The sequence below is a fragment of the Arvicola amphibius genome, chromosome 3 (assembly GCF_903992535.2).
Source record: "Arvicola amphibius chromosome 3, mArvAmp1.2, whole genome shotgun sequence".
Classification (NCBI taxonomy): domain Eukaryota; kingdom Metazoa; phylum Chordata; class Mammalia; order Rodentia; family Cricetidae; genus Arvicola; species Arvicola amphibius.
Window position 1 is genome coordinate 112,076,617 of NC_052049.1, and position 22,597 is coordinate 112,099,213.

General features: G+C 52.1%; 1 protein-coding gene and 1 long non-coding RNA gene across 3 annotated transcripts in view; one reads left to right on the forward strand and one right to left on the reverse strand.

Annotated features, from left to right (window-relative positions):
• Positions 1-3,015: 3,015 nt before the first annotated feature.
• On the reverse strand, positions 3,016-15,544 carry LOC119809501. The gene is made up of 3 exons (XR_005284639.1): positions 15,309-15,544; positions 14,593-14,685; positions 3,016-3,536 (listed from the first exon to the last, which is right to left on the reverse strand). It is a non-coding gene; the product is annotated as an uncharacterized LOC119809501 (long non-coding RNA).
• The window catches only part of Usp2 (ubiquitin specific peptidase 2), a 28,251-nt gene continuing 9,026 nt past the window's right edge, over positions 3,373-22,597 (forward strand). Inside the window, exons 1-2 of one of the 2 annotated variants that reach the window (XM_038322319.1) lie at positions 3,373-3,525; positions 11,313-12,148. In XM_038322319.1, coding sequence (XP_038178247.1) covers positions 11,354-12,148 — 795 coding nt within the window. In that variant the 5' untranslated portion in view covers positions 3,373-3,525; positions 11,313-11,353. Of the gene's footprint in view, positions 3,526-11,312; positions 12,149-20,950; positions 21,346-22,597 lie in introns of those variants that run through there. The other variant, XM_038322320.1, reaches the window with a different exon arrangement.

Here is a 22,597-nt window from a genome sequence, read left to right on the forward strand (position 1 = left end):
GTTTACTTAAAGGTAATAGCTTGGGGAGCCAAGGTCTGACTATAAAGTCCCATCTATGACTCTAATGGTTTTACCTTTTATAGTTTTCTGGGGTCTTAGTTAGGGCTACTATTGCTGTGATGAAACACCATAACCTAAAGCAACTTGGGAAGGAAAGGGTTTCTTTGGCTTATACTTCCACATCATTGTCATCACTGAAGGAAGTCAGGACAAGAGCTCAAACAGGGCAGGATCCTGGAGGCAGCAACTGATGCAGAGGACATGGAGGAGTCCTGCTTACTGGTTTGCTCATCATGGATTGGTCAATCTACTTTCTTATAGAACCCAGGACCACTAGACCAGGATGGCGTGACCCACAGCAGCTTGGACCCTCCCCCATTGATGCCTGATTAAGAAAATGCCTTCAGCCAGACCTTATAGAGGCATTTTCTCAGTTGTGGTTCCCTCCTTTCAGATAACTCTAGTTTGTATCAAGTTGAGAAAATTAGCCAGCACACCAAGAGAATATGCAGACAAAGACTGCACTTTCATTTCCCAGCCACCCAGACCTGAACAATCATATGGGAACTATATTAATTACAACACTGTTTTGCCAATGGTTCAGGCATATTCCTAGTTAGCTCTTATATATTAAATTAACACATTTCTATTAATCTATGTATCACCATGATTTATGGGTAATGTTCTGGAATCTTTCTCCTTCGGCAGCTACATGGTGTCTCCTTGACTCCACCTTCTCCCTCTCTCTCTCTTTCTCTCTCTCTCTCTCTCTCTCTCTCTCTCTCTCTCCCTCTCTCTCTCTCTCTCTCCTCTTTGTTCAGATTTGTTCAGATTTCCCACCTGGCTTTACTCTGCTAAGCCATTGGCCAAAACAGCTTTATTCTTTTTTTTAAGTTTTATTTATTTATTTATTATTTATTTATTTATTTATTATGTATACTGTGTTTTGTCTGTCTGTACTCTTGCACGCCAGAAGAGGATACCAGTTCTCATTACAGATGGCTGTGAGCCACCATGTGGTTGCTGGGAAATGAACTCAAGACCTCTGGAAGAGCAGGCAGTGCTCTTAACCTCTGAGCCATCTCTCCAGCCCCAGCTTTATTCTTCAACTAATGAAAGCAACACATATACAGAAGAACATCCCACATCAAAACTATGTAGGAAAAATCAGACAACTCAGGAAATCATGACGATGATGACCCAAGACAGCTATGGGCACGGCAAGCTGTATCCACACACCACTCCAGTCACACCCACCTAGTTTTCCTGCAAAACTAGCATATGGCTCCCACCTCAGGACCTTTGCTTTTACCGCCCCTTCTGCCCAGAACATTCTTCCCCTACACGCGCACACGGCTCACTTCCTGCCAGATTATTTGTTACCTTCTCTTCGGGTCACCTCAGATCACAGCCTACGCAGGCCCTGTTGCCCCCAGCTGTCTTCCCTCGATCTAGCGCCACCTCACACTCCATAGTTTGTACTTTTTGTTATTGTCCTTCTGTTCCTCCTCCAGTAAAGAGAGATTGCGCCTGCTTTATTTGCTTCCCTATCTCCAGTATCTAGAATAGAGTCTCATATATTCCACACCTACCCAACTAATGAAGTGAGGGGGTGCGGGTTGGTAAAAAAAAAAATCCCTCTTCTGGTTGCATCTAAATGACTTGGGAAACGTAAGAGGAGGAGGAACTTGAGAGTGGAGACCCACTGTGGTAACAGTGAGGAAATGGGAGGAGGAGCTAAGGGCACCTGGAGGAATTAATGATCCAGGCAAAGCTTAAGTTCTTGAAAGTACCTTGGCACCACCCTACTTAATGGGGCAGTTTTCTCCATCAGTGTGGGAGACGGGGTGGTAATAAAAATTAAGAGGGAAAAATTCAAGATTTGCCTCAGTCTTTTCTTCTTTTGAGAGGAAGCCCAACAGGTTAACATTTTGCTTTCATTTAGTTTTTATATTTGTCTGTTTGTGTGTTTGTACGTGCGTGCCCATGTAGAGGTCAGAGGACAAACCCATGTGAGTCGGTTCTCTCCTTCCACCCATGAATTCTGGGGATCAAACTGAGGTTGTCAGGCGTGGGGTGGAAGGGCTTTTACCCGCCAGCCATCCTCACGGCCAGTCCCTGCTTTCTCTTCAGAGCTCAGAGAATCCTTCCCAGACTCACCACGAGTCCTGCACAAGCCAAGGGAGCAGGGTGCCTTGAAGAGTAACTCTGGAGGGGCACGCCTTTAGTCCCAGCACTCCGGAGGCAGAGGCAGGTGGATCTCTGTGAGTTCGAGGCCACCCTGGTCTACAGAGTGAGTTCTAGGACAGCTAGGACTGTTACACAGAGAAACCCTGTCTTGAAAAACAAAAACAAAAGCAAACAAACAAATAAACAAGAGTGATTCTCATTTGCTAGGAGTATTATCCAACTAAACAATAAATAACTTTTAGAAGTCAGGTTTGCTTAAAATTAAAATACAGATTGCCTCTCTTCTTTTTCATTATAATGCTAGTAGTTTAGATAAAATATCTACCCTTTCTTGGGGTGAGTCGGCTAAATGAACCACCATACTGTGCTGGTAGAAATGCAATTGGCCCTTGGCATTTTCCACCTCGTGACGCTGGACCTAGCTACACATGGTCCCTCTAGGCTTTAGCTACATTGTGCAATAGATGGCTATAATAGTGGTTCTCATTTTACAGGACCATTAAAAAGATTAAATGAGAAAACTAATACATGCAACATACTTATCACAGTGTCTAATAAGGCACTTAATAAGTAGTCCATAGGATGAGTTGTTTGAATAGTAATGTAGTAAATAGTATGTTGAACAGACATAATCTTATCTGCTTGATTGATGCGGCTCTGTAAATACTGCTGTGTAGTTGGCTTAAGTAAATTCACTTTAATTAATTTAATTAAAAATTAATTAGTTTAACTTTTATTTAATTTAATACGTTAATAAAATAACTTATTTTATTAAGTAGGCAGAAAGAGAAGAGACTGTGGAATAGATCATTCCCAGCCCGGTAAGAAAGTGTACAGTAACCTTAAGCCTTCCCTAAAATCTGAAAGCTGGTATGCTGCCTTTCCCCGTGACGTGACCTTCCAGCTGCCCGGACCTGTCACATTCCAGTCCACTTCTTTCCTTGCGCCACCGGCTCCAAACAGGCGTGCTTTTGCTCCACGTGGTTCTCTGTATATACTGGTTGCCTGGGAGACTCACGCCGGGCGGGGCTATATTGACGCCACAATTAGAAACAAGCCAATAGCCGTGACGTATATCAGTGACGCGAACGCGGGGTGGGGCTTTCCCGGCCCGGGCGCAATGAGGCGGCTGCCCGCTGGGTGGCGCCGATTTCCCGGGGAGGTCCTTTCTGGGCCCCCGGCGGAGGTGGGGGAGAGGCGGGCAGGCACCGAGCGAGGCCAGGGAGCCCTCTGCGTCAGCCACTGCTCGCTGCGCCGCGCCAGTACCAGCCAGGACTCATCCGCAGCTCCATGCTTGTGCCCGGTTCGACTCGTCCATCCTCCGAGAAGAGGCAGGTACGTGCCACCTGTCGCAGATCAGAGAAGGGGAAAGCCGGGGTCGGTGCCAGCTTTATGGCTTGGAAAGTAGGGTGTCAACCGCAGCCTGGGCAAGCTGGACATGAGAAATGTAGGGCGAGGGCCAGCTGTGCGGGGGAACTCCAGCTGTGGGTGCCAGTGTGTGAGAGGGGCTGCCAGCTGCCAGCTCAGGGTGCCAGGAAGAGCCATCTGTGTGCTGATCAATGTGTTCTGAGGAAACACTGTTACCGCGGGTACCGGTCCCCGTGCCCTGTGTGGTGTGTGACCTGAGATTGACGTCTGGACCCTGACACCCTCTCTCCCCACGTGTGCGTGTAGCTACCTCCCTCCCTGTTGTTAAACCCCCTAGGGCTGTCTGTGGTCATTTTTCCGAAGCGGAGGAAGGGGGCTTGGGGAAAGCCAGCAGTTAAGCGGAAGGGAAATTTTTCCACCAATCCCAAATCAGAAAGAGGCAACTTTAAAATTCTCACCAATCCCAAAACAAAGGCAGCCATGCAATGTTCCCTGGCAAGCAACTAACCAAGAGGAGTCCTGGCCAACCCCTTCCAGCTCTGATGAGAAGGGAGAACTCCCAGCTCTTGACCCCAGTGCTTTTGAGAATGAGGGTGGATTGAAGATCCAAACGTAGGAATAAGCACACAAACACACATAACCCACAAAACCAGAGGCTTGGAGAACTGGTAGATGGGCTAGGGTGGGGGTGTCCCCTACTCTTCGATGCTGTAGATGCATGCCACTCTGGAATGAGGACTGGAATGAGGGCGTCCTCTGAAGTGCATCATCAGGACCTAGTCTGAGTCAGTACCCTGTGCTGAGACAGGGTGGAGGCACCAGCCCCGGGGCCTTCCAGTCTTCAGGGAGAGCCATCAAGAAACAGAAGAATCTTCTTGGGAGCAGACAGGTGCACCAAGACCAGAGACGCCCTCCTCTAGTAACCCTGTCCAGCCTGCCTTTGCCGCCCTGGAACCCTGAGCCCTTGGACAGGTAGACTGGAACTGCTTCTCTGAGGCTAGGCATTTTCCTGGCAGCCCAGGGAAGCTACACTTGCTATTTTTTTTTTTTTTTCTGAGCAAAGGGGAAAGGAGCCCAAGCAGGCTTGGCCTGTCGCCTTGGGAAGGTGGCAAGATTTGTCTGCCCTTTCCATTTTGGGGACATAGACCAGTTCAGGAAACCACAGGGCTGGTCTCTGGCATCAGTGCGGTTCCCTGAGGGGTGGCCTGAGGCCTTTTTCTTCTAGGAAGGGTCACCGTCTAGGAAAGGTTGCCTGCTACAGCTAACAGTAGTAATTAGATAAGAAGTGGAAATAGTCTATAAGAATGTCATTTATCGAGCTCTTGCTATGGTCAAGGAAGCTTAAAACTATTGTATTATTGTTATTATTCATGGATTTTTTTGCTTGTTTGTTCACTTGGGGTTTGGGTTTTTTTTTTTTTTAAGACAGGGTTTTTCTGGGTAGCCCTAGCTGTCTGTTTTGTAGACCAGGCTAGCTTTAAACTCAGCGATCCTCCTGCCTCTGCCTTCCGTGGGGATTAAAGGTGTGTGTGTGTGTGTGCCATCACCCCGGCTCTGTTATGCATGTTGTACAAATTACATAGCTAAAATTCAGAAAGCTGAACTACCCTTGCAAGCTGCCTTAGATCCCATAAGGGGAAAAACGGGAATGCGGGTCTAGATGTAGAAGTCCACCATTAAAAATAATAATAATAAAGTAGTGGACTAACACCTGAGTGCTGGTCCCCAGCCTCTCTCTGCCCATGTGGCCTGTAGCTAGGCCCTCCCCATCTCAGAATCCCCGCAGCTGCACTGACACTCAGTCTGTGACTGACAGCTCTAGAGAATCCACCTTCTCCATGTTTGGGACTCCAATTCAGTCCCAGCCCTCGGCGGCTCTGTTCCCCCTTGATCCTTCCTGGTTTACTTCCAAATACCCCCTCCCAGGATTCTAGCTAGTTCTCCTCGGCGATCACCCGGTCGCTGGGCATCGCTGGGCCTGTCACTGCCCCTTTAATTCTCCTGGGGCTTGGAATGCAAGTGAGTTGCCATCTCTTCGAGGTCAGATAAGATACTATATATATCTAGCTAGCGTAACCTGAGCTCCGGATTACCCAGCCCCAGTTAGACTCCAGCTTCTGGACTCTACACTGCGGTCCCTTCCCTCCTGGGAAAGAAGCCCCCAGCTCCCGCCCAGTACCCCTGGATACAGGTCAGTAGCTCTCTCTTTGGTCTCTGAGCTTCAAGGGCAGCTGAGTGACCCAAGTGAGCCCTGAGTGGGTTTGGAGGAGCATGATAGACACCACCCACTGGCCTGGTGAGCGCTGTAACCAAGCCCAAGTGCCCCTTAAGACAAGGGAGCAGAGGACAGCTGAAGCCCTCATGGGAGAAAGATGGGGTTCTCTCAAGAGAAGGGGTCACTCACTGGGAAAGTACCTGGGCATAGGGGATGGGAAAGAGAATTGAAAGCTATCTCTTCTTCCAGGAAGCCTGTTTCTTTGCTTTTTCTTGGACTTACAGAGATATCCACCCTTCCTAATCCCAAATCAAAAACACACCCTATAGCAATGCCCCTGTGCCTATCCACTTCTCCACGTGTCAGGATGGTTGTAGTAATCTCTTCAGTCTCTGATCTCTTTATCCTACCTCCTCGTCTCCCATCCCCTCCCCAAGTCTTAAGTTATCTTCCCAAACCGAGAATAATGGAGACTGACACAAATTCCTTTGTACGATCCCCCAGAGGCGGAAGCATCCTGTGATAAGTGGGTGGGCTCCTGAGAACCTGCCTCTAATAGAGAGAGGGGTGCTAGCAACAGGTCAGAGGTCAGGCTGGGGCCCAAGGGGCCTGAGAGGAACAGATGGTATAACATGTGAATGCATGCCACCCCTGTCCTCCTGTCATTTTCTCCACATCTGCAGAGTGGACACTTGTGGCCCGAAAGAGTAGCAAGGGATCCAAGCAGCCAGGAAGACAGGTCACAGACTGTGACAGGGTCCCTCACCTATCTTACCCCTCAGGTCAGCACATTCTGATGCAATTAGCAAGCAGCTTTGGGAAGCTCTGAGGTCACCGTGGTGGAGGTTCCCAAGCACCTAGTGAGACCAACTGGGACTCCCCACTGACCTGCCCTGAACATCTGGGTAGGAGGAAAGGAACTTAGTGCTGCTTTGGGTGTGTCCGTGATGTTTGTCTTGGGGGGAGCAAGAGGCCTCTGTCAGGTAGTAGCAAAGCCCAGATGTGCATGTGCCTTTGCCTCGGGAAGGTGAGCACATGCGGACAGAAAGGGGCATGGAGTCTGTGGAGATGTGGGGCATCACCCATCCCCTGCCTCCAGGGCCAGGAGTGTCTGGGATTCTTGAGGCTTAAGCCACTCCCCTAGCTGGGCAGGTTAGGGAGCCCTTCACGTGAGCTACAGGAAATGACAGTGACTGATGACAGTGACCTGATGATGCCAGGAGGTTGGCTGCCTCAAGGGACCAGGGTTCATTTCAATCCCTGACTCACCTAGTGTGGGTACCCAGGGAGTGGGCTAAGCAGTAGCCAGGGGAAGAAAGTTCAGGGGTATGTCCACTACCAGGTTGGGGCCCAGGAGCCTGTGTTGGGGTAGATGCCAGTACCAGGGGACACACAGAGCTTGGCACAGCCAGTGAAATGGAGGCCTCTCACCATCTCGCAGCCGATCGGTATTGTGCTGCGGCTCAGGTTGCACCAGGCTTCACTTTCATTCCCCTGCAGTGGAAAATCCAGGGGCTGCTCCTGCAGGAAGGAGTGTTTCCTAGAGAAATGGACATCTGCGTCCTGCAGGGGGTCCTCTCTCGATTCTACAGACCCACCCTCCCTCTCCGGGGACAGGGGATAGTTTCAGAGTGACTCCCGTCCAGCTCTGGTAATACTGGGAGATGATCCACGTTACTCGCAGAAAGAAGTATTTCCATATCTGCAAGTAGACATATTGTTAGCATCTACTGCTTAAAGCAGCCAGGAGGACTGAGTTAATCCACTATAGCCCAAGTCGGTGCAGTTTTAAATATTAAAACCTTCCGAAATATGAGCGATAAAAACATCATTTGAAAGTCCCATTAGGTAGGGGTGGTGGCTCATACTTATAATCCCAGCACTTGGAACATGATAAGATACAAAGTTTGAGGCCAGCCTAGTCTACAAAGTAAGGCCTGTCCCAAAAATTCACTATTTAAATCTTTTGTCCACTTAGAATAATGGATTTCCTTTTCATTTTAATTTAATATAGACAATATAACCTTTGCAATTATGTCTGTAAGCCCGAGTAATTATGTATCTGAAAAAGTTTAAGCTTGCATCCACACTGAGACTTTAGGATTCGACATCTGAGCACACCGCCAAGAAGGCTAGGGAGAGCCTTGTGCATATGGTATGAGGCTGTCCGGCAGATAAAATCAGAAGCTGCATACAAAATCCCCAGTGAGCTTAGTGCCTGGTCTATAGGTCTATAGGTGGGACCAGCTGGCTGGAAGCCACAGCTGGATGGCTCCCGTGTCCCCACAGGAAGCTGAATGTGTCTATGCACAACAATGCCAGCACGCCAGTTTCTGGGGAAATTTTTGCAAAATGATGGGGAACCTCAGAAGGGAATCAATAACACCTCCATAAAGATGGCATAAAGAAGGAGCATGAGTTGGGACTACCGGCCTTGTCCAAGGTAGCAGGCACCTGGGGAGGCACAGTCAGGAGCCACATGCCTGAACTTGCCAGTTGTGGATAAACAATGAAAGGAGCCAGGCAGCAGGGGCCCCACACTGGACAGGGAGGAGTATGGGGGATCCCAGCCAATAGGCTGGCCTCCCACTGCCCCATGAAAGAGCCATTCAGTCCCAGCCGTTCCTGTGGCAACAGGGAGACTCGAAGCCATGTGAGTGCTGCCCTTCCTGTCCCTGTCTTGCGCAGCAAGGCCACAGCCAGATCCCCAACAGAAGCTCCCGCCCATGGTGCATTCTGTAGCCTCCAGGGACTGCAGAACCAGGTAATGCCAAGAGATACCAACTTAAATTGTCTCTCACCTAGAAGGTCCTGAGACTTCTCTCCATTAAGAGTAGGGGGGTTTTAGGAGGTGGAATGTGCAAGAGAACCCTCTCCTAGCCCTGGAAACTGTAAGGCAGGCATCAGAGCTGAGTGGCAGTTTCCCAGAGACTGTGATGGAGTTACTGGTGGAACTGGGGGGAGGGGAGAAGAGAAGCTTGGCAGTTGCCTGCCAGATTGGAACAGGCAAGAGAGCTGGGATTGGGGAGCCCTCCCCAGGGTTCTGTGCGCTAGAAGATGTGTCCAAGCCTTAACAGTGCCAACGCTGTCTGTCCCTGTTGCTGTATCTTGTTTGGCCTGGGCACTTGTGCGTCATTCTCGGGGCTAAGAGAGGTCACAGGCTTGGGGCACTGCCCACAGAATACCAATTCCCTAGGAGCCTCAGTCTGGGAGAAGGGAGGGAGAACCGTGGGGAGGAGCCATGAGCTCATACCCTGGGGGTGGAGGGGCAATCTGATTGGCTGCTGTATGTCCCAGAGTTCAGATCCTGAGACCTGGAGTCTCTTTGACTTTGCATTATTGATGGAGCTCTCCAAAGTGAAATAGAGCAGGACAGATCCCCTGCCCCCATCCCTAAGCCTTTGTCTGCCACCCCCCACCCCACCATGGTTTCCCTCTATCCTTGCTTCAGATCCTCTCCCAGTTACTATTTCCCTGAGCAAAGTGGAAGTTGCATGGGAGGAGGGAACATAGTGGATAAGGAAGTGTGCAAGCAGGGTGTTGGGATCCCCTGAGCCAGGCAAGGAAAGGACAGACAGTAGAGATAGACAGGCTTTCTGATGCCAGCCAGGACTCAAAATTGCTGGAGGTCTCTGGCACAGTTAAGGAGCACTGTCCTGTGGCCACCAGCTCACCTTGCACCTCTACCTCTATCCCGAGCCTTGATGAGTAGCTTGAGTTCCTGTAGCCTTTTGCCAAGATCTCCGCATTTGGGGCTTGGCACAGACTGCTTGCTGCCCTAGTAAGTGGGGCTGTTGGCCTAAGCAAGCTGTGGGCTGCTTGAGCCGGTGTCTGCTGAATGGCCAGATGTCTGCCCACTGCCCACTTAACTCACTGGGGGTGGCAGGGGGGAGCCTGGCGCCCGAGCTGAGGTTAAGCCAGCCAAGCCAGGAGATGGCCAGCCCTCCCATTATTATAGACTACAAAGGGAGGAGCCGGGCTGCCTGGCTGGGGCCACGGAGGAGATAATAACCATTGTTAAATGCTTTCACGTGTTATTATCTCACTGATTCCTTACAACAACGAGATAGGATTCCTGGTGGTTATTATGCTTATTTACACATGAGGAAATTGGGGCTCAAAGAGGTTAAATAACTAGGGTAATTTTGCTCAGCTAGCCTGTCATGGGGGAGTCAAAACTAACCCAGTGAGATGGCTCAGCAAGTCAAAAAGCATTGCCACCAAACCTGACAACCCACATTCAAACCCTAAAACCTGCATGGTGGAAGGATAGAACTGACTCCCACGGTTGTCCTCTGACTCTCGTGTGTGTGTCTCACACACACACGCGCGCGCGCGGGGGGTGGGGGGTGGGGGGGAAGGGGGAGTTAAATCACATGCTACTCTGAGAGTCCTGAATAGGCCTCCACCTGAACCCCCAACTCAAGAGTGCCTGAAGAAAGGAGCCTAATGCTCCTTGCTCCTTTCTCCAAAGCACCTTCTCCACTGCTGCCCCATGGTGGAGGGATTCTGGGCATCTCTGGGCCAGTTTAACTCTGATGAGGGGAAAGAGTGCTGGGCCACAACCTGGGCTCCAGTTCTGACTCTAGCTAGCATGTGAATTTGGGCAAACAAGCGCCACTGTTCCTATCTGTACAATAGAGAGGTTTAAAATGCATGACGTTTAGGGCTGTCCAACCTCCACATTCAGTGATTAATCCGCAAAAACCTTCAATCTGGGACTCTCCTCTGCAGTACAGGATCTTGACTCTAGGGGGCGCCTCTTGCACAAGTAAGTAACTCTGGGAGTAGTTTGGCACCTGCTTTGATCAGGAAACCTCCTAGACCATAGGTTCCCAATCTCCACTTAGACTAGTCCAAACTCAGGGAAGAAAATAGATAGGTTCTATGTCACCAGTGGTCCCCTCGCTGTGTGACCAAGCAGCAGGTGCCTGTGTCCAAGGAAAAGCACTGAGGTAGGTCTGGTCCAGCCTGACACTTCCTCTAGCTCATGTCCTCTCCTGAGACCTCTTTTTCCTCATGAGGAATCTGACCCTGTGGTCATCAGCACATTTCCAGGGGGCACTCGGTACCTGAAGGAGTATTGCTTGCCAAAGGCAGGGAAGCAGTTGTAACTCAAAATGCTCCTTGTCCTCAGTCCAGGCAATGAAGGTGGCGGGACTCCTCCAACCCCCACCAGCTCTGAAGTTCCTGCCAAGACTTACAAGAAGCCCAGGGTGGGATCTGCCTAGAGACTGTATGTGACATAGAGGGCTGGGAAACTGGAAAAGCTAGGCCTCTTGCACATGTTTGGGTCTTAGAAGAATCAAGGGACAACAGACTGATGCTGAATTTTCTTGTGTGTCCATGGGGACACACAAGCCCGTGTACATACCTGTTGGCATATGTGTTTCTCTGAAGCTAGCCAGCCTCTTGTGGGAGGGCCCTGAGTAGCGCCTGTTAGGTCTTAAGGTCGTGGCCCACGTGGCATAAAGAGCAAGCACGGAGTAAGCCTGGCACCTTGCAGGACACTTTGACAACTGTTTTCCTTGTCTTTCAGCCCATGAGGCTCCCAGTACCCACTGAGTGCCACCCTGAAGGATGTCCCAGCTCTCCTCCACCCTGAAGCGCTATACAGAGTCGTCCCGCTACACAGATGCCCCTTATGCCAAATCGGGCTATGGCACCTACACCCCCTCTTCCTATGGGGCCAACCTGGCCGCCTCCTTCCTGGAGAAGGAAAAACTTGGTTTCAAGCCGGTCTCCCCAACCAGCTTCCTCCCTCGGCCCCGAACCTACGGCCCCTCCTCCATCCTGGACTATGACAGGGGCCGCCCCCTGCTGAGACCTGACATCATTGGGGGTAGTAAGCGCGCTGAGAGCCAGACCCGGAGCAATGAAAGGCCTTCAGGCAGTGGACTCAACGGAGGCAATGGATTCCCGTATGGCGTGACCAGCAACTCCCTCAGCTACTTGCCCATGAGTGCCCGAGACCAAGGGGTGACCCTGAGCCAGAAGAAATCGAACAGCCACTCAGACCTGGCCCGGGATTTCTCCAGCCTCCGGACCTCAGATAGCTACCGGACCTCAGATGGCTACCGGATAGACCCGGGGAACCTGGGCCGCAGCCCCATGCTGGCCCGCACCCGTAAGGAGCTCTGTGCCCTGCAGGGTCTCTACCAAGCAGCCAGCCGCAGCGAGTACCTAACAGACTACCTGGAGAACTATGGTCGCAAGGGCAGTGCACCGCAGGTGCTCACGCAAGCCCCTCCCTCCCGAGTCCCCGAAGTCCTCAGTCCCACCTACCGACCAAGTGGCCGCTACACACTGTGGGAGAAGGGCAAGGGCCAGGTCTCTGGGCCCAGCCGCTCCAATTCCCCAGGGCAAGACACCATGGTGAGTTTACTCTTGGGGATCCCATGACGGGCTGGGGAGACAGACAGTCTTATAAAGGGCCAGGCTAGGAACAGAACTCCCAGCCTGACCCATGGTTGATGGCAGCACTAGCGAAGACAAGTAAGAGAGAGGTCACCCCAGCAAGCATGGCTCAGAGCTGAGGGGAAGGGCCAACCCAGGTTCCAAAGCCTTTCACACTTGGGAATGGTCCAAAGATGCTCTAGAATGTCCAGACATCCCTATCTGCATTGTTCTTCACCCTGTACTTTCCCATCCAAAATGTCAGGGTCCCATGTAGGCCCTGGTCCATCCAGGGGTGGATGCCAGAGTGGAGGTGACCACAGTGCTCTCTTTGTGAAGAGAGCCATCCTCCCACCCCATCCCTACTCCTCCCATGAGATAGCAAGAGTAGGAGAACTCTTCCCCTGACGATGGCAGCTCAGATCCAGGGTATCTGGATAGTGGAGAAAATAGTGCAGAGTCTTTTGTCTGGGAATGATCTCATACCACAATACTCCAGCTCTGGCTGGGCTGGAATGAGGGAAGAGGTTCTGCTGGAGATTGACCAAGGGCTGGCCTGGTCTCTCTCACATCTAATCCCTGAACACACCTCCCCTGGGGCAGTGACTACATTCGGCCTCTCCTGTAGTTATTGGTGTGTCCATTAGGTGGCAAGCTCTTGGAGATTTCAAATGATCCTATCTCTACCTCCCTCCCTGGGTGCCTCTGGCAACTCAGAGCTCAGCTGACCTGCTGATTGCATGGATGGATGGATGAGTGACTAGATTGGAGGGAGGAGGGGCTGGGGGAGGGGAGGGGTGTGTGGGTGGGTGGATGGATTAATGGGCAGAAGAACACATAAGTAGGCAAGCATGTGGACAAGAGGGTTGGGTGCCGTATTCTCTGTTTCCCTGTGTACCCTTCCTCATAGAACGTAAGTTAGTTCTTGGTAAATAAGAGCTGTTCCACAAGAAGAAATGGTGCTTTAGAGGGTTTGTTCAGACACTTGGGGAAGCTTCAGGACCTGGGGCCATAGTTGGGTCATAAGCTATAAAGTGTGTCATGACGAAAGGTCTTGGGACAACTTTGGTAATACTCCTTAAAGTGTTTCAGCCTGGCTGGGCCATCTGGGAAGTGTCATGGTAGATCTAACGCTGTGTCTCCCAGAACATTTGGTCCCTACTGGTTAGGGTTGGCTACAGGCACCGTATGGAGCAGGCTGCACTGGGCTATGCCCAGTGTTGTTCACGGGGGTAAGGATGAGGGGCAATGTTCCCATGGGTGGAAGGAGCCTCTGCTGGCTCTTCCTTTGCAGAGAAAAATGGAGCTTTTCTTGTATATGCGTGCTTTGCTTCTCCATGGGGTCTGCAGGTAGCCTGCCTTGGGATCATTTAGTGGTTCCCCAGGCCTCTGGAGCACACGCTCCAGATATTCCAATAGTGCCGTCGAATCTGCCCTGTTTCAAGCTTTCTGGTTGCCTAAGCATGCTAAGGCTGAAGCTTTCTTGGCCAAAGGCTGAACTGCAGACTCCCATCATCTGCTGTCACAAGAGTGTGGTCTGTCCTTACTGGGAGTCAGATCCCTTATAGCCTGGGTACAACTCTTCTGAAGTCTGCTGCCCCCTTTCCCGCCACTGCTCCCGGAGATACCTGGCCCTACCTCACTCCAGAGCCAGAGAGACTTGTTTTCAGAAAGGACCTAATAGAAGGAACACATATCCTGAGCAGGGTCAATCCCCAACCTCGCCATCTCCTCCCACCCAGAAGCAAGGCACAGCACTGATAGGTGGTCAAGGATGCCCTAAGGTTGAACTAGCATTTCATCCTGAGCCCCACTCAATCCCACCAGCCAGAAGAGACCTGCAAGGTCTCACTGGCCTATAGACCTTCACTTAACCTCCGCCCTCCTGTGCTCTCTTCCGGGGGGCTGATTGTATCCTGAAGCAGTGAGAGCAGATGCCTTGAAATCTGCCCCATCATAAGCTTTCCAGTAATCTCTGTTCTCCAAAGATGCTTCTTTCTAAAACAAAGCATCTTCATGGTGCTCTGCTTCCTAGCTCAGTACTCTGCACCTAGCACCCGGCTTTCCCGGACAGTTCCCTTCATATGAAGCTGTCTGTTCTTCTGTGAAATGAAAGCACCCACAGGTCCCATTGCACAAATTACTGGGCCAGAGGAGCACTACTGACACGCAGTAGGCGCTCAGACACGCAGTAGGCTCTCAGACAGTACACGCTCAGACACGCAGTAGGTGCTCACGGAATAGGTGCTCAGACACGCAGTAGGTGCTCACACACGTAGTAGGTGCTCACACAGTAGGCGCTCAGACACACAGTAGGTGCTCAGGAAAGGTCAGTAATCTTTGCACCTGGCCCCATGTTTCAGGAGGCGAGAATGTGCAAGCCAGCTCCTGCCTTCAGTTCACCTCAGGAAATCCATTCTTACCTGCTTACGATAGGAGGCAGGCTTGAATGTTTGTGTCCTCAGCGGTAGAGAAGGAAGAGGTCATCTGAGGATAAGCCAGGCTGTCCATGACCTCTGAAAGACACAGTCTGACCCTTTAACCTTGGGTGGCTCAGATGCCTTTCCTCCTCTATAAAAGTGAGTGCTCACACCTGCCTTGCCCACCTCATAGGGATGCCACAAGGCTCAAAGCAGCAGTAAGGGTGGAGGTATCTGAAGCCACTAAAACAGTAATGGGCAACCTTCACTTGGAGCTTCACGGGCTCCACCGAGTGTGAGCAAATAACCCTGTAGGAAGGAATGTAGTGGGTGAGGGTGCAGCTCAACCCTGGGACTGTGAGGGTCCCCCCTGAGGCTCCGGTTCACCAAAAATAGAGAAGAATGAGCCAGGAGCCACCAAGGTGTAAGGAATAAACTCACTCTCCCAGTGAGGATTGCAAGCCAGCCCAGGTGGTTCAGCCCTGCAGAGTCTAAAGCCAGAGAGCAGCAACCCAGGCAGCCCCCCCTCCGCCCCACCTCTTCTGTTCCCGGGGCCTATGGAAGGACAAGCTGTTCCCACTGAGCACTGCCAGGCCTGTGCTTTAACCCCTACAATCCTTTCTAATCCTCCTATGATCCACCCCCCAGCTGCTCCCTGGCCAGCCCTGGCACCCTGCCTGCTGGCCTCGGGCCTTGCACTTGCCCCGCCCAGGCCTCACCTCCTCTCCCTGAGAAGAGCCAAGGGTTGGCCCAGGGCCCTTCTCAGCACAGTCAGCAGGCTAGGTACCTGCCTCCTCCACACAGAACCAGGAACTGAGGGACCCAAGCTGGGTCTAGGCTGTCCTCTGCCGCACACAATCTTACGCGCCCTGCCCTTTCTCTCTCTGCTGGGGTACCTGTTTCTAGAAGTGATGGAATCTCTTGGTCCTGTTTGCCACTGGGGCTGCTGACTCATCTTCTGAAGCCTTGGGTTCCAGCTGTTCAGTGACAGGGAGATTATATAAGCCAAGATCATGTGACCCACCTCTCGGGTGGGACTCTGGACTTGAATGGTGCCCCGCAGTGAGAACAAGTGGAGGGTGGCAGTGACTTCCCAAGAACTCCAGGACAAAAAGTGGACCTCCCTCTCCTGTCTCCTTCCCTCCCTCTCTGTTGACTCAGCCACACTGGACTGTACCTCTGCTCTCTCTTGTTTGACCCTGGGACCCATCCTTACCTGGCCCACCCCAGCCAGGCTCAGTCACTCTGAAGAGGCCAAACTGCCTGAGGGCTTCAGTCTGTGCTGAGAAGGTCACTCAGAGGAAACACTGAGAGTCCCTGTGGTCAGGACAAGTTCTCACTACTTAGGAGGGCAGGGGAGTGGGTTTGAGACCAAATGTTGGAAACAGTGCAGTCCTAATGTCTCCATCCCATGAAGACTGCAGGCTGTGAACCTGGCACCATTCTTGGCACTGCTTAACCCAGCTCCACTTCTTAATTGGTGTCCATAACCCTCCATCCATTCTGTCTTCCCTTCAACACTCACACCCCCCACACCCCCACACACTCCCCCCCCCCCACACACACACACACACACTCACCCCCCCACACACACACACAGCACACACACAAACGCCAGGATGTCGCCATAAGTTAATACTGTGCTGGGGTGGAACAAAGGAACACAAGTTAATCCAAGCCTAGCAAAATGTTCCCTGCCCCTGGGGGACCCGCTCCACTGACCATCAGCCTCAGAAACAAACATCATGTTCAGAGCTGAGCTGTACACGTGGTCCCTTGTCCCCTCTTACCTCAGTGGATACATAAAACTGGCACCCGAGACAGGGCTATAGGCAAGAGAAGGAAGTGTGTGGGCTTCTAGAATTTGGCTGGTTCAAGCCAGATTTCCTGAGGCTTGGCGGAGCACAGAACATTTGACCCGTGGGGGTCTGATTCACACAAGGAGGTAGAGTTTCCTGTAGATGATCGGAAGGGCAAACTGACCCTCCTCCCCAAGGTGCACTGTGGGCTGGAAACCCAGCCCCTCCCGGAGCCCAGCCCCTCCCCAAGCCCCAGAGCCCCTGCTTTTCCACGCCTCCATCAAGCCTGCAGTCTGTTTCTGTGACAACCACAGACACTTGCAAGGATTGGGGCCATGGCCTTGAAACAGCTTCCCGAGCCCCAGCATTGTCACCTGGTCAGAGCTGCCCACTGCAATCTGAGAGCAGCAGCATGGTTTCAGTCCCTGTCCTTGTAGAGCTAACCCTGACTGAGGTAAAGAAAATGACCTGCCCTACCCCAGAGGAATGGTAGCCGTGGGGCTGCACTTCTAGCCCACTTGGCTCTGTGTATTTCAGACTAGAGTCATGGAGCTTCAGCCGGATTCAGACCCTAAAGGAGTATCTCCTTTTTACCCAGCCCACTTCAGGAAAAAGGCTCTGAAGATAAGGGGGTCTCAGAGAAACTTAACTAGTTGAGAAATAAGTTACAGATCTTTGTTGACTGCATTTTGCAGCAGCAGACCTGCCGGACAAGACTGGACACTGTGTGAATCTGTTTCCCTCACCCTAGATTTCTCAAAATACTCCCATGCAACAGCTTTTCCCATCTGTCCCTCCCTGCTCCCAGAAACACCCACACCTCCCCTGCAACCTCCTGCATCCCAGGAAAGAGGGAGAGCATGCTGGCGCAAGGCCAAGATGGGAGTGCACATGTAATTAAGACAGATACAGTGACTGATACAGTGGGTGAGCATCTCTTGGGCAGCACCCCCACCCACAGCACACTTACTTGGCATGCAAAACCAGGCACACCCCTCCCCCTTGAGGAAAACTGCAAGTTGCGGGTTCCCAGCAGAGCTTGGTCTGGTCCTCTTCGTTAAGACCTCATTAAGGAACCTCCGATCCTGTCCTAGAAGGAGGTCCCTGGGTGCTGGAGCAACCAAAACAGCCACACACCATCTGAGAGCATTTGCAAGTTTTACAATTATAAAACAATGAGAAATACATTCCGATGAACAGCGTGCAAATTGAGGGGATGAACTAACGGGTACTTAGAACTGGGTGAAATTATTAAGGGAAGGCTTTATAGAAAGCTCAAGGGTGCTGTTTTGTTTGTTGTAGTTCTGGGAATCAAGTTCAAGGCCTAACTCCACCACTGAACTGGAACCGCCCCAGCCCCAAGCAGTTGATTCGGTCTGGTTTGTATGGTCCAAGAGATCAAACCCAGGGGCTTCCTCTGCTCGGAAAACTGGTGTGTTGGTTGGTTGGTTGGTTGCTTGCTTGCTTGCTTGGTTAGCTGGTGGTTTTTTTTAAAGACAGGGTCTTACTATGTAACCCAGAGTGGCTTCAAATTTACAACTCTCCTGCCTCCACCTCCCAAGTGCTGGAATCACTGTTGTGTGCCACCACACCTGCCAAAGCCAAGTTTTTAGGATGTATAAATAGGCAGAGGAAAAGAGAGTTTCGTAGCACTTGTTAAAAGTGTGCATTTGGCCGTAAGACAGTCTGAGTTCCGAGCTCTACTCTGCATTCCGGCAGAACACTGACCCCTCTGGGCAATAAGGTCCCTCACCTATAAACCAAAGTAATAGTTACAGCTTCATGGTATAATTATGGAAATTAACTAGGGTAATATATAGAAAGCCCATAGACCAGTGCTTGGTCTTTCAAGGGACTTAATAGCAGCAGCTTTGGGGTATGTGTGTGCACACGCGTTAGGCCATTCTCTGGGCCAGTCTTGAACTATATACCTAGCGATGACCTTGAACTTCTCATCTCACAGTTTATGCGGTGCTGGGGATTAAATCCAGGGCTTTGTGCACACTAGGCAAACACTCCAGCTGAACTGCATCCCAGCATGAGTGTTTTTATTACATTCGTTTATTGTGTGTGGTCACACCCTTGTCTCAGCAGGGGGGTGGAAGGCAGAGCATAAGTTGCCAAATTTATTCCCATGTGGTATAAGGAACCAACAGTTGGAACTCGGTGGCAATCACCTATACCAGATGAGCCATCTTACCAGCCCTCACCTCAGTGTGATTTCAATGCTTTCTGTTTATATATATACACAATAATGAATCCATTATGATAGTCTCACACATGCTTGATCATACTCCCCTGGCTCCTCCCCATCACCCTCTCTTATCACTTCTGCTGACCTTGAGGAACTTCTACTTTTCCCTTTTGGTGACCCAATGAGTTTCCTTAGAGTTGCTAACAGGGGCATGGATAAAAGGTTATTTACAGGAGCATGGCGCCTTATCAGCAGCTACACTGCTGGAGAAAATGTTAAGATAGAATCTTGCTATGCAGCCCAGGCTTGCCTCAAACTAGCAATCCTCCTGCCTCAGTCTTCTGAGTGCTGCTGGGATTATAGGGGTGCCATGCTCAACTAGTTCTGTTGTGGTTTTTATTGTTTTCTGTTTTGTTTTGTTTTGGTTTGGTTTGGTTGGTTGGTTGGCTTTTTGGTTTTTTTTTTGAGACAGGGTTTCTTCCTGTAGCTCTGGCTGTCCTGAAACTTGCTTAGTAGACCAGGCTGGCCTCAGTGATCCACCTGTCTCTGATTCCTGAGTGCTGGGATTAAAGGCACATGCTACCACCTGGACTAGTTGTGTTTCTTTAAAAATAAATAAATAACCAACCCAGTCATGGTTTGCCTTAAATCACAGCACGCAGGAGCCAGAGACAGAAGGACCTCTATGAGGTTTCATAGCAAGTTCCTGGCCATTCAGGACTACCTAGTTAGACCGTGTCAAAATAAAATTATTTATTTTGTAAGCCTAGAAGTTAAAAGACAATTTGTGGGGGTCGGTTTTCTTCTTCGACCACGTGAGTCCTGGGGATCAAACTCAGTCAGTCCTGGAGGCAAGCACATTCACCTACTGGGCCATCTGCCCAGCTCGAGCCCTGTTTCTTGAGAGCAGCATAGGAGCAAGGTAGTTGGTGGCAGGGACCAGAGAGGCACGAGGGTAATGATCATGGAAAGAAGCTATAGACAGACAGCTTTACATCCTCCTGGACCACGTGCTAGATGCTCTAGTTATCACGCAGCAGTGCTGTGATCAAATGCCAGCGTTGATGTGCCCAGTGTGGGAGCTGCACCCTGGGAAAGGGTGTAGCTGCAAAGACGGAAGGGAAGCTTGGAGAGATGGGCTGTCGCCGTGTGTCCACGGTCCAAGGTTGGGGCAAAGTCCGAAGATCATGCCTCCAACCGTGACCGCCCTAAATGCCTAGTGGCTCCTGCTCCCGCCTCCTTCCCTCATCACTGCTGGGGACATAATGGTGAGAGATTTGTCCGTACTCCCCACCTTATTGTCACCAAATTCCTATTTTGTGGGTGGCCTAGGGTACAACCCACGCAAACATCACGGACGCAGTTCCCATGTGGCTGTGGTCGTGTGCGCGGTACGCGTGTACATGTGGGGATGCGCTTGCCGGGAGGAACAGAAGCAACCCACAGATGAGTAACAGCGCACACTGCTGCCTCTCCGAGTATTTTTAAACGCTAAAAATACTAGCTAAAAATAGCCTGCAAGCTCCAAACAAGATACTTTCTCTCGGCAGATTCCTGCGCTTCCCTGTTAGGTGAGGGGGCGGAGCATCAGAAACAAACCCCTCTCCCTAGACCTAGGCCTTTAAGCGTTGGCCACGTGGCCAGAGACCACCCCCACACAAGACCACCACTACCTCACACACAAGACGAACGTCTTCCTCCCATCCTCTTATAAAAGTTAAATTTGAGGTTCTAGAAGAGATGGAGTTGGGTAAAAAGGTCAAGAAGGTCCAAAAATGGTTCTTTCCTAGAGCCAAAAGGGCCAGTGACCTATTGTACCTTATAAAATGAACACCGCCTCTCTTGATAATGGGCTAGGTAGGCTAGGTCTAGAGGTGGAGCGGAGCTCAGCCCGGGAGGCGTTCGGGAGTCTTTCCTGGCCGGGGCTCCTCGACCCCTGCAGACGTGAGGAGGCTGGGCGTCACGAAGACCTAGGTGGACGAAAGTGTGCGCCTATGCATTTTGTCCTGAAAAATAGTGAGCTGTCGCTGGGGTCTCAAACGGATCTGCAACCCCCAAGTTCACAACTGTCTGCTGCCTGGGCGGAGTCGCTCCAAGCTGACTGACATTTGATCTTAAGGGGGCGTCCCCCAAAGACCCCAAAGATTGTCCGTGGAGTCCAATCCCTGGGCCGGCCAGGGACAGCGCGTCCCCGCTTTGCCCCAGTAGGGTTCCCGCGTCTCTGTGGCCCGGGGTCAGCAGCTTTGGGCAGGTCCTGCGACCTCGCCGGAGTCCGCGTGCCGGCTCCAGGGGCGGGGCGGAGGCGGGGTGGGGCGTGGTCCTGAGCCCGGCCCCGCCCCGGCGCTGACGTCGCGCGGCTGGAGGCTCGGCGGGTCAGCCAGTCCGCCGGGGCGCGAGCGCTGGGCCCGGTCGGTTGGCTGCGCGCGGTGGGGAGGTTGAGGCGGAGGAGCGCGCGCTGGGCCCTGCAGTAGCGGTAACTGCCCCGCGTTACCGACGGGGTCCTGTGGGATCTCCTCTGCCTTCGGTGTCCGGGTTGTGGCACCGCGCGGGGACTCCCCGTAACCCCTTGGTCAGCCGCGCCGGTTTGGGGGCATAGCCCTCCGCCCGCTCCGCAGCATGCGTACCTCATACACCGTGACCCTGCCCGAAGAGCCCCCCGCCGCCCCCTTTCCCGCCCTCGCCAAGGAGCTGCGGCCGCGCTCCCCTCTGTCCCCGTCCCTGCTGCTCTCTACCTTCGTGGGGCTTCTGCTCAACAAAGCCAAGGTACGCGGGCCCTTTTCTGGGACCTCCCACGCCGAAGGTCTGGGGTCCTGCTTGCTCCCGGGATCAACCCCAGACCACCATGAGTCTCTGAACCCCGGGACGTTCTTTCCCAGATCTTTCCCCTCTTTTCCGAGGGTCTCCTGGCAAGAGATGCCCCCTTCCCTGGAAATCGCCGGCTTGCCCCAGACTCCTCCCCTCTTGATATCCAAGCTCCCTAAGGTTCCTGACTGCTTCCCTGGGTGACCCGGGCACCTGGTGGCTCTTGGCCTCTTAATTCCAGTCACCTATCAAGACAGGTGCAGACGAGAGTAACCTTGACTAGGGCTGGTGTGTGACTAGGGGGAACGGACAGCACGCTGGACTCGGGGGTGTCTCCTCCAAGGCCAAACTCCAGCACGGAAGGTGGATCAAGGGGTTGCCTCTTCGTCTCTGTTCCCAAATAGGCTCTCTGCCGGGGGTCAGTTGTCAGGGTGCTTTGACCCTGTGAAGGGCAGAGGTTGTAGACAGGTGTGAGGACGAGCCCTTTCTCTTCCTGGCCCTCTTCACTTCTGTGGAGTGGGCAGTGGATTCCTTGATTGAAGCAGCTCGTGGAGTAATGCTGGGGCTAAGGCTGGCCACTGTCCCTTTGGGAACGAGAAAAGGGGCCTGAGCTTGACAGGTCTTATGTAACAGGCACCAGCTCCCGTGTTGGCAGTGCGTGCCCTGCCCCGTGCCAGGGCTACACCGGGCTCCTTGGTTGCAGCCAGGACACATGGCTGACCCTCACCATGCAGATAAAGCAAAAATGCCACTCAGCTGGGGTCTCCAGTGTGAAGTCACAATATCAGTCCCCCGTCCTTACAGGCCCATCCCCAGATGTCAACCCGCATTACCCAGTGACAGGGTACTTGAGCCCCCGCTCCTGCCCTGGCAGAGGAGTGCTGTTTACTATGGAAGTGGCATCTGCTCTCTAGACCAGTACTTGCTACTGAGTCAAAGCTAGGTTTGCCGATGGCTGAGTGTAAGGAAGCTCCGGGTCCAAACTTTCTCAACGCTGCACCCTGCACCCGAGTCCCCGCTGGAATTGGTTCCTTGTGCCGTCCCTGGGAGAGGCTGGCTGCGCAGGGTTTCTGTCCCACCTTTTCAATCCTAGCCTCTCTTTCCCTGCCAGCCCTGAGGTAGGATTGTTTGCCCTGTGAGAAAGGTCACTCCTGGGACATTTTGTTCCTCTCTGGAATGGAAAGTGCTGACTTTCCCTGGAGCTCCTGATTTC